General features: G+C 36.4%; 1 protein-coding gene across 2 annotated transcripts in view; it reads left to right on the top strand.

The window, feature by feature from the left end:
- LOC114456180 (titin homolog) overlaps window positions 1–12689 on the top strand; it is a 76328-nt gene that overhangs the window by 20141 nt on the left and 43498 nt on the right. For both annotated transcript variants that reach the window (XM_028437792.1, XM_028437793.1), the window contains exons 19-25: window positions 465–612; window positions 1443–1536; window positions 1742–1892; window positions 2707–2854; window positions 3683–3776; window positions 3982–4132; window positions 4953–5100. In XM_028437792.1, the coding sequence (XP_028293593.1) occupies window positions 465–612; window positions 1443–1536; window positions 1742–1892; window positions 2707–2854; window positions 3683–3776; window positions 3982–4132; window positions 4953–5100 (934 nt within the window). The remainder of the gene's footprint in view (window positions 1–464; window positions 613–1442; window positions 1537–1741; window positions 1893–2706; window positions 2855–3682; window positions 3777–3981; window positions 4133–4952; window positions 5101–12689) is intronic.

Below are 12689 nucleotides of genomic sequence, written 5' to 3' on the forward strand. Positions count from 1 at the left end.
CATCTCTTATGATAACGGGTCAGCTTGACCCATGTCTTATATCAGCTTTAAAACACAAAAAAGAAAATACCTATCATCAAACTTGTTTTTCATGTCTTGCTACATTATTAGGCTTCATAATCAATACAAATATTGGTATTAATATATTTGGTCTTTGCATCTTACACAGGTTTGTGTTTCTTTAAATTGTTAATACGAGTTTATAGAGTTTACATGCCAATTAAAATTACAAAGTCAATTATCTGAACACATTTCAATTACGATCACAACTGCAACAGATTTTTTACAATTACAATTGTAATTGTGCTATTTGTGTAATTAATTATCAATTACGCGATTACAATTATAGTTGACCACAACCCTTATTTAAACACAGTTTTGTTTTAAGTCTCTGGGAGTTTCTTCCTGTTGCTGTTTGATCACATGTAACAAAGTCCTGATTTCTTCATTTTGTGTTTCCACAGGGATCTTCAGCCACAGGAGTGAAGCGAGCCAAGACAGAAAACTGGGTGAAGAATGATTGGACGCTGGGTTACGAAGTGCCCCCTAACACTTTGGTGGTGGATAAGCGTAACAAACCAGCAAAGACTGCAGAGCCCCTTCCACCAAAAGGTAACACACACTACAGACTGAGTGCTGTGTTATGACCAGTGTTTGGAATAACGGCGTTTAAAATAACGGCGTTTGTTTTTCAGTAACGGGGTAATCGAACTAATTACTTTTTACGCCGTTATAACGCTATTATCGTTACTGAACGTTAAATGCGGTGCGTTACATGCATTGATTAAATAAAATGTTATCCGAAAGCATCCCCGGCTTCTTGACTCAGCTGTTGTGAGGAGGCGGGTTAAAAACAAGGTGAGCGATTATTATTGGCTAAGGCGACGTGCCGACACACTCACAAACACACACACACACACACACACACACACACACACACACACACACACACACTGGATGAATCAGCAGAGATGGCGAGCGTGGAGCAGTCTGATGAAAAGTTGACATTTTTAAGGTAACGATACAAACACTACTTTAAATTAATTGTGGTCAAAGGCAAAAACGTGTATGTGAAGTGTTCATTATATTCAGGAGTGAAGACTTTGTCGACATCCGTTGTAAGCAACTCAAAATTAATGAAGCACCTCATGACACACGCATCTAAACAATGAATTATTTGACATAGAGCAACTTTTTTTTTTAATAGTAACGCAAATAGTTACTTTCCTTGGTAATGAGTTACTTTTATGATAGAGTAATTTAGTTACTATTGCAGTTACTTTTTTGAAGAAGTAGTGAGTAACTATAACTAATTACTTTTTTAAAGCAACGTTCCCAACACTGGTTATGACTCAGCTGTTTTATCACATTGCAAATATTTTCCTCACCTCACTCATGTGTCATCCTTCACGTCATTCTACTTTGTGTGTTGTCGTTCACAGATCCATCCAAGTCTATTGCTCCAAAAGTCTTATCGTTGGTGCCGTACTCCGACAGCGACAGTGACAGTGACAACCAACTAATTCACCTCCAAAAGTAATGACTTCTGATATGATGCCTGATGGGAGATAAAATTACATAGATTTTTCCCATCATGACATGATTATACATTTTATCAAACAATAACACTATAATTCTATCTAATGACAAACATCATGTTTGTTTATCTGTGTATTCTTTCTGCAAACCACTTCCAATCAAAATGACTGACGGCTGTTGCTTTATCCTTACTTTTTTACAGAGATGTGCTGGAGCTTCAGCAGCACAAGAGAAAGAGGGACCCTTATTCAGACGATGAAGAGGAGAGCAGCAGAAGCAGGACTCAGCTGCAGAGCTCAAGCACAGACAAACCTGCAGACATCGTCACCCTGGGCAACCCACCCAAGGCACAGGTATGATGACCCTGTAGTTCTGTAAAACAGGACGTTCTATATCTTAATCATTACACAGTGGTTCCTGATGGTATCTGTGTTTCTATTCATGTGTATGACTACAAAAAAGACATAAACAATGTGATATGTTACCATTTAAATAAGGGTTGGTGTCAATTATGTTTTTCAGTTACAATTACGTCTTCAATTATCCATGTTCTATTACAACTCAATTATGATTACTGCATTTTTACCAATTAAAATTATTGTTGTAACCCTTAAAGTCAATTACAATTACTTTCTCAATTACTGAGCCTTTAATAAATAAGTCCATTACACTTTACCTTCCCCTTGTGTTAGCTTTCTGTTAGCATCTCTTATGATAACGGGTCAGCTTGACCCATGTCTTATATCAGCTGTAAAACACAAAAAAGAAAATACCTATCATCAAACTTGTTTTTCATGTCTTGCTACATTATTAGGCTTCATAATCAATACAAATATTGGTATTAATATATTTGGTCTTTGCATCTTACACAGGTTTGTGTTTCTTTAAATTGTTAATACGAGTTTATAGAGTTTACATGCCAATTACAATTACAAAGTCAATTATCTGAACACATTTCAATTACGATCACAACTGCAACAGATGTTTTACAATTACAATTGTAATTGTGCTATTTGTGTAATTAATTATCAATTACGCGATTACAATTATAGTTGACCACAACCCTTATTTAAACACAGTTTTGTTTTAAGTCTCTGGGAGTTTCTTCCTGTTGCTGTTTGATCACATGTAACAAAGTCCTGATTTCTTCATTTTGTGTTTCCACAGGGATCTTCAGCCACAGGAGTGAAGCGAGCCAAGACAGAAAACTGGGTGAAGAATGATTGGACGCTGGGTTATAAAGTGCCCCCTAACACTTTGGTGGTGGATAAGCATAACAAACCAGCAAAGACTGCAGAGCCCCTTCCACCAAAAGGTAACACACACTACAGACTGAGTGCTGTGTTATGACCAGTGTTTGGAATAACGGCGTTTAAAATAACGGCGTTTGTTTTTCAGTAACGGGGTAATCGAACTAATTACTTTTTACGCCGTTATAACGCTATTATCGTTACTGAACGTTAAATGCGGTGCGTTACATGCATTGATTAAATAAAATGTTATCCGAAAGCATCCCCGGCTTCTTGACTCAGCTGTTGTGAGGAGGCGGGTTAAAAACAAGGTGAGCGATTATTATTGGCTAAGGCGACGTGCCGACACACTCACAAACACACACGAACACACACACACACACACACACACACACACACACACACTGGATGAATCAGCAGAGATGGCGAGCGTGGAGCAGTCTGATGAAAAGTTGACATTTTTAAGGTAACGATACAAACACTACTTTAAATTAATTGTGGTCAAAGGCAAAAACGTGTATGTGAAGTGTTCATTATATTCAGGAGTGAAGACTTTGTCGACATCCGTTGTAAGCAACTCAAAATTAATGAAGCACCTCATGACACACGCATCTAAACAATGAATTATTTGACATAGAGCAACTTTTTTTTTTAATAGTAACGCAAATAGTTACTTTCCTTGGTAATGAGTTACTTTTATGATAGAGTAATTTAGTTACTATTGCAGTTACTTTTTTGAAGAAGTAGTGAGTAACTATAACTAATTACTTTTTTAAAGCAACGTTCCCAACACTGGTTATGACTCAGCTGTTTTATCACATTGCAAATATTTTCCTCACCTCACTCATGTGTCATCCTTCACGTCATTCTACTTTGTGTGTTGTCGTTCACAGATCCATCCAAGTCTATTGCTCCAAAAGTCTTATCGTTGGTGCCGTACTCCGACAGCGACAGTGACAGTGACAACCAACTAATTCACCTCCAAAAGTAATGACTTCTGATATGATGCCTGATGGGAGATAAAATTACATAGATTTTTCCCGTCATGACATGATTATACATTTTATCAAACAATAACACTATAATTCTATCTAATGACAAACATCATGTTTGTTTATCTGTGTATTCTTTCTGCAAACCACAGCCAATCAAAATGACTGACGGCTGTTGCTTTATCCTTACTTTTTTACAGAGATGTGCTGGAGCTTCAGCAGCACAAGAGAAAGAGGGACCCTTATTCAGACGATGAAGAGGAGAGCAGCAGAAGCAGGACTCAGCTGCAGAACTCAAGCACAGACAAACCTGCAGACATCGTCACCCTGGGCAACCCACCCAAGGCACAGGTATGATGACCCTGTAGTTCTGTAAAACAGGACGTTCTATATCTTAATCATTACACAGTGGTTCCTGATGGTATCTGTGTTTCTATTCATGTGTATGACTACAAAAAAGACATAAACAATGTGATATGTTACCATTTAAATAAGGGTTGGAGTCAATTATGTTTTTCAGTTACAATTACGTCTTCAATTATCCATGTTCTATTACAACTCAATTATGATTACTGCATTTTTACCAGTTACAATTAAAATTATTGTTGTTACCCTGGAAGTCAAATACAATTACTTTCTCAATTACTGAGCCTTTAATAAATAAGTCCATTACACTTTACCTTCCCCTTGTGTTAGCTTTCTGTTAGCATCTCTTATGATAACGGGTCAGCTTGACCCATGTCTTATATCAGCTTTAAAACACAAAAAAGAAAATACCTATCATCAAACTTGTTTTTCATGTCTTGCTACATTATTAGGCTTCATAATCAATACAAATATTGGTATTAATATATTTGGTCTTTGCATCTTACACAGGTTTGTGTTTCTTTAAATTGTTAATACGAGTTTATAGAGTTTACATGCCAATTACAATTACAAAGTCAATTATCTGAACACATTTCAATTACGATCACAACTGCAACAGATGTTTTACAATTACAATTGTAATTGTGCCATTTGTGTAATTAATTATCAATTACGGAATTACAATTATAGTTGACCACAACCCTTATTTAAATACAGTTTTGTTTTAAGTCTCTGGGAGTTTCTTCCTGTTGCTGTTTGATCACATGTAACAAAGTCCTGATTTCTTCATTTTGTGTTTCCACAGGGATCTTCAGCCACAGGAGTGAAGCGAGCCAAGACAGAAAACTGGGTGAAGAATGATTGGACGCTGGGTTACGAAGTGCCCCCTAACACTTTGGTGGTGGATAAGTGTAACAAACCAGCAAAGACTGCAGAGCCCCTTCCACCAAAAGGTAACACACACTACAGACTGAGTGCTATGTTATGACTCAGCTGTTTTATCACATTGCAAATATTTTCCTCACCTCACTCATGTGTCATCCTTCACGTCATTCTACTTTGTGTGTTGTCGTTCACAGATCCATCCAAGTCTATTGCCCCAAAAGGCTTATCGTTGGTGCCGTACTCCGACAGCGACAGTGACAGTGACAGCCAAGGGAATTAAATAAATCAATTCAGGACTGTATTTTCTCCTCAGTTATGATTCAAACTTTTAAATGATGTTGAAAACAGTTCATTTCTATTGCTTATTGAAATGTTGAACTGTTGGTAGTTTATTTCTCTTTCACTGATTTCGATGATTAACATTGTAGGTCAGAGCAGAACATTTATTTTGTTTATTACAAACTGATATATCTTCCTAAAAACATGTTCAAAGGCTCTAACAGTGAGGATGGTTTTAAATGTTATAGGCAATGTTAAATCTGGTGTTTGTTTTTCAAAGCATAGAGTAACTGTAACTTCACTTTCCTAGGGCACTCGATAAAATCCAAATCTTAACACTTAACATTTGATCAGGATTTATCCTTCAACTCTCACATAAAACAAACTTCAAGAACTGCCTTCTTTCATCTCCGTAACATTGCTAAAATCAGATCTATCCTGTCTCAGGGCGACGCCGAAAAACTAGTCCATGCTTTTGTTACCTCTAGACTGGATTATTGTAATTCTCTTTTAGCAGGCTGCCCGAGCAAGTCACTTTAGACACTTCAGCTGGTTCAAAATGCTGCAGCACGTGTACTGACTAAAACTAGGAGAAGAGATCACATTACTCCTGTATTAGCCTCTCTGCATTGGCTTCCCATAAAATATACAATAGAATTCAAGATTCTTCTTCTCACTTATAAAGCCCTAAATGGACAGGCACCAGTCTATCTCAAGGAGCTTGTAGTGCCCTACAATCCCCCCAGAACACTACGCTCTCAAAATGCTGGACTACTCGTTGTTCCATTCATCTCTAAAAGTAGTATAGGAGGAAGAGCTTTCAGTTATCAGGCACCACTTCTCTGGAACCATCTACCAACCACGGTTCGGGGGGCAGAGACCCTCTCTACCTTTAAGGTTAGGCTCAAAACATTCCTATTTGGTAAAGCTTTTAGTTAGGAACCAGCTCATAGCTCATAGTTAAGATGCAATAGGCATAGACTGCCGGGGGGGTCTGGCATGCTCGGTTGGAGAGAGGTTGGAGAGGGCATTAAGAGAGAGGTCATTTAGGTTAGAGAGGGACCGGAGAGGGTCCCATTCCTCTCTCAAACACTCCCTCTATGTCTGCTTCTTCCCTTGTGTGTTTGCTCCTGTACTCCTTCTGGCTTTTGTCTTGCAGGTCTGTGGGATCCTTAGTGTGGAGTTACAGAGTCTCAACAACTCTGTCTCCACCCTTTCCTCTGCACACACCCAACACAGCATAACGTGGATGGCTGTTCATCATAGGAATGGGATCCACACAAGGTTCCTGCTGCTTAACAGAAGGTTTTCCTTGCCGCCATGATGAATTCATGTTGGGTGTGGGATACATATGTATGTGTATATACGTATATATGCATATGTGTGTATCCATAAAATGAAGAGTCCGTCCTTAAGACTGCTCTACTGTAAAGTGCCTTGAGATACCATTGGTTATGATTTGGCGCTATACAAATAAAAGATTGATTGATTGATTGACTGACTTACCTGTTGGAATTTCTTATTACTTTAAATATGTTTGTGTTCACAACATGGTTCTCCTGATTTCACTAGAAAGATCGTACACTTCCTCATCTGGGCACATGTGTATATATAGAGCTTTGAGTTTTCTCCTCCAATGCATTCAACATAATTTAGAAATTTTATGTTATAGGGTTAGAGTTAGGTTTATGTTATATTATAAACTATACACAAAGACTGTAACTCTAGTTTGGTCATTTTAAATGAAATAGCACCAGATGATTCAGTGTTTCTATTATGAACAGGGTCTGTATATCGGGGTCTGTTGTTACCAAAACAAGATGCTTGAGTCCACTAGGAGCTCTCACTCAGCAAAAGCCTCAGATGTTGGATTTACTGTCTTTCTCATCAACAATTATCTTAAAATTCTAATTAATTTTAAAATATGGCTATTGTAAAATGAATAATCACTGTAAGTAATGTTTATTTATATAGCACCTTTCACAGACAGAGGTCACATATTACATTTAAAGATTGATATTCTCATTTAATAGTCTTTACATTTGAGAGCTGTTTCCAAAGTCATGTCACAGTATGTGACCACTGACAGATGGGGTGAGTTTTGGGAAGGATGTTGCAAAATTAAACGTAGAGATGAAAAATCAAGTTGTTGTATATGTTCATCAGAAGATATTGATCATTCAGAGAACAAATTGAGTCAAAACTATTTGCTTCAAAACATCCTATTTATTATTTGCACATTTTCACTGAAAAAAAGAAAATCATTAAATGCAACAATTTTCTTTTCACTGAAACTACTGTGTAGAAGTCTCAAAGTAACCATTACAACATAATGACAGCATTGTAACAACTGTAAGTGAGAACATTAAGGATAAATCACCCTGAGTTACTGATAATGCATCAAAATAAGAAAAAAATAATGTATCGTATTGTGTCAGTTTAAGCACTGATCTGAACAGATGATATGAAAATAAAATGCCTGTGCATATATAAATATTGCAGGCATTAGACACTGCCATCATAAAATCAAGTGCATCAAATAACTATGGCAACACATTGAAAGCATTGTAACCACCACTGAAATATTGCACAAATACACAAGAATATTAATTAAATATCCCCCCAAAAAATTGAAAAATTAAATTTAAAAAAAAAATAAAATCGATTTCTTTAAATTAAAAAAATGATTTAAAATCAGCACTCAAAAAAATGTGATATATCGTGAAATCATTTTTTTTTTTTTCACACCCCTACTGACAGATGACATTCATCATCTCTGTGTTATGGCATCTGTAGGGTGGATGGGATATTTTAGGTACAAGGTCAGATTTATTTTGTTATAGTTGATATATCAGGATAAAAACTGGAAAAGTAAAAGTGACAAAGTGTTAGGATATTTGCAAGTTTGATAAAAAGCCATAAAGTGATGGCTAGATGACAGTGTACAGTCGGTGTCTCAGGTTAATACTTTTAAGTGAAAATATAATCTCCTTTTCTGAGAATATTGATCCCCAAAACATATTTTATTTTTAGTATTTTCACAGTATCTTCACATACAAACTGGTTATTTTCTGAATGTTAAAACAGCAGCTGTTTTCTGGTGGATAACCTCTGACAGTAACTTCTTAACACATTTGTTCGTCTCGTCTGCATTAAATTAATGATGTAAAATTAAAAGAGGTAGCTGAAGTTAGCACTAATTGGTTGTCTGTGCTACTAAAGCTATAAAAACAGGTTTTTAAAAAAAATAATTTCAAACCTCTTAAACTGACAAACCGGAATCCAGTTTATTGAGTGTCTCCTGTTTATTTACTGTACTTTTTCTATTCAACAATGTGTCAGCGTTTGAAGCATCTCATCCAATAGCCATAAGCACTTGCTGCCAGATAGAACCGGTAACTCCACTCATTACCATACCTGTCAAGTTTTGGATTTGAAAATAAGGGAAATTTTCTGGCTCCCACTACGAGCCGTCCCACCCGCCCAACCAAGCTCCAGTATCCCTTATATTTTAAGATAGATGTACAAGGAATCTAAAATAGCCACTTGTCAACCACTTACTAAATACAATTATATGATTAGAATCTGGTAGGTCAACCTTTATTAACATTAAAATGCTGTGAACATTCCTACTAGGGCTGGGCAATATGGACCAAAACTTATATCTCAATATTTTTTCTCAAAATGGTGATAAATGATATAAATCTAGATAACTTTATTTTGAATGAAGTCTGAGAAGAAAGAGAATTCTGGGTTAATTTTGCTGATCCAAAATGCTCATTTACTAACAAACAGCTGCACAATATGTGCAACATTTGGTTTTTTCTCCTGTAAGGGACAGCATGTGTGAGTGATATGTAATCTGTAATATGGCTTGTTATGGGGAAGCTCTGAGTTAGGACTCTGTTCTGAGAAGTAAAAGCAGTTAGCAGGTAGTCTTAAAACTAGTATTTTGATACAAATAAGCTATTATATATAATAGAAAACTCGATACATCTTAAATCTCGATATATCACCCAGCCCGAATTCCTAAATTATAAAACAGCCTAAATTAAAACATAAATGGATATATTAAGCACGTGTTTATTTCATATACTTACAGTTCACATACAAGTCAACACGTTGCATATTTACTGTTAATTTCACGTTGCTTGTGTTTAAGTTAGACATGTACATTTTATTTTATTTTAATTTCTCATGCTCACTCATGTGGTTCTCTGGTTTTCACTAATTACTTATTGGACACATTTATTACAGACTTTACATCCTTTAACACTTTATAAAGCAGTGTATATTTGTGGAGCTTGTGATTGGCTGATTTTTCATGGTGACTTACGTCATTCCTTTCCCCGTGGTAGACGCTAAAATCTCAGTTATTAATCTAACAGAATGTGTAACTGTGTCCCATCCTGCTGCTCTTTAGGAAGATAAACTCTCTGTTCCGGTTTCCAACATATTTGCACGAGTTCTTTGTTTTTTTCGCCAGAACGTCTTCATTCATTCATCTCTTTTCTGAGTTGTTTCCGGGTTTGTTGCCACTGTCGGCACTAATCTCGCGAGAACTGTCACTCAGGTTATTTCAGGTGGTAGTTCTCGCGAGGCTCGTGACGGCGCTCAGTTTAGTAAGGCATCTTTTCATTATTATTACATTAAAATACGGGATATTTACGGGAAAATACTAATACGGGACGATGGCGGGAAAGAGGGGTAAAATACGGGAGTTTCTCGGCTAAAACGGGATACTTGACAGGTATGCTCATTACATGTCAAAAATCCACCAGTGTCACCTATACCGCCTCCTTCAGACACTTTAAACCCAATCTGGCAACGTAGCTTCTGTTGACTTTCCTCTATCTCCATTCTACTCTTTTGTTAATTTTCTTAATTACAGTCACATCTTATTTCCTTCGTAAAGGAGAATAAGACATGTTGATTTATTCTTTACAAATGTAATGTTTTTACGATAATTTTTTTATTCATTACATATAATTAGACAGAATAGTTGTACTTCAAAAAGAGGACGCACACACACGAGGTCATGTGAGAGCTACAAACCTGTGGAATCACAAGAGTACCAAAATTCCTTGGCACATACGATATTACCTAAACACACTCAGATACATTCACTCACAGAGTAACTCTCCATGTGCATAATAAAACGTGAAGTAATCCTTGTTTGTTCCGGCACAGCAAAGAAACATTCTAATGCTGTTGTAATGTGTGCCCTGACCCAGTTTTTACCTCACATTGTTACATCTCTAACCCACTGAGGACCCTGTAGTTACTCCTGCAAAAAATGACGATATAATCAGATTTCAGAGACTCAACCCTCACAAAATGGGATATGAAAAAAAAAGAAGAAACACACTGTTACTATAACATGCTCATCTTTCCCATGGAAACTCACTTCTCCTAGAAACAAAGTCATTTTGAATCTCAAAGTAAAGTAAAGTAATTGAGTGGTGATTAACAAACAGGATTTATTAAGCCAGTGGAGCTAATAGCGTGGTTGGGAGCAAACTCGCTGCATATGTAATTTAATATATATCTATATGATAACTGTTGTAATTCCTCCATCATGAAATAGAATCTTGGTAAAATCCTACCTTAATCAAAATTCAGAATTAATAGGATTGTAAGATATAGGGCTAATACGACAATGCTGGATAAGTATATCCAGGATATCTCTCCCTCAGTGGGCTTCACCTTACCAAAAATGATTTGTCACAGAGCAGCTGTACTACAAAGCTGGCTATCAACATGTTAACTTAACCCAGGTGATTTTAACCTGGCTGCGTGTGCGCTCACATTAAACAGGTGGAGATTTCATATGGGGCAATTAGTGTAACAAAACTATGTGTGCGTAATATAATCCTTGTGTCTGTTTTCAGTGTCAGACCAATCACAAACACGGAGGAACCGTGCAGAGCAACTTATGTCACAATCCAGAAATTATTCTTTAAAAATATGAAGATTTAAAATCCATAATTCAGACCAAAAACAACACTGTTGCTGCAGCAAAAGCAGTCAGAAATGAATGCAGGCAGAGAATTGATGACTGTTTTGTGAGATTATACAATATTTATTCATGGGCGAATAAATACTAAGGCACAGTTTCTATCCACTTATCCGCCTCATTTAGGGTGCAGTCTGTGGGTCTGATGCTGCGTTCATACAGCTCAGTCTACATCATAAGGTGGACAATATTCATATTTTATACAGCCTGTATTATCTTACAGGACTGAGGCTTTCAGTGTCACAAACAGCAAATATTAATAAAATAATGCATTAATTAATGCATTAATGCATCATTAATTGATTAATTAATGAAGTAATTTATCAGTTAAAAAGCGAGGCATTTATCAGCTGAATAATTTTGGACCGTCCACCTTTAGATAAAAATCTATATCTTTCCATGAGAATGTCATCGTGTAAATTAGGGATTGCATCTATCCATTCTTTCTTTCCTGTCAGCTGTCGGATCAGATTCACGCAGCAGCAGCATGTCCAGAAAATGACCTGTCCATTCTTGGGCAGGTCATTCTCCAAGAGAACTGATTGGTCAGTAGGCGGGGCTTTTGTACTTGCTCAATATTTTATTCTAGCACTTAACCTGGTCCCAACCTGGTTAGCTATTTAGCATAAATTACCATGGTGATTTACCCCTGTAAGAAGTTAACCAGCATCGTAGGTAGCACATGCCCATAAAGATAATGATAATAATGTTTATGATAATGTGATTAAAATGTATAATATTGATTATAACACTATTAAGGTTTATACCAACAATCCCAGTTAGGTTTGCGTTTACCTCTATCATGAATTAGTGTCCATAGTAGGGCTGGACAAAAAATCGATTTAATTGATTTATCAAATTTGTAGATAAAGATTATTTTTATTTTGCAAATTCGAGTTAAAAAAATAAAAATAAATAATAAATACATCAAACAAAAAAAATATAAAAATGAGTATGAAAAACAACATACACATTTATCATGCACATGTCCCATAAAATTAAACCAGGAAAACTGCACACGCTATTTTACTTTGCACCTGCAAAAAAACCCCTTCATAACACTACAGAGTACAGAGTATGTACACCTCTTTGTACATCCAACCTTCAAACATATTCTCATTTGGCCCTAATTGACAACTGTACTTATGCTCCCACATGAATGCATACTTCCGACGGGCACTGTACTAGTCTATACTTTAATTTCAGGATGGTCTGTGTGTGTGTGTGTGTGTGTGTGTGTGTGTGTGTGTGTGTGTGTGTGTGTTCGACCTGAAACTTAGTCAACGGGTTCCAAATACCCCGTGTGTATCTGTTATTTTGGAGTAATTTGGTCATTTCCAAATGTTTATTTTAATTTTATTT

Source organism: Gouania willdenowi, chromosome 22, assembly GCF_900634775.1.
Source record: "Gouania willdenowi chromosome 22, fGouWil2.1, whole genome shotgun sequence".
NCBI classification, from domain to species: domain Eukaryota; kingdom Metazoa; phylum Chordata; class Actinopteri; order Blenniiformes; family Gobiesocidae; genus Gouania; species Gouania willdenowi.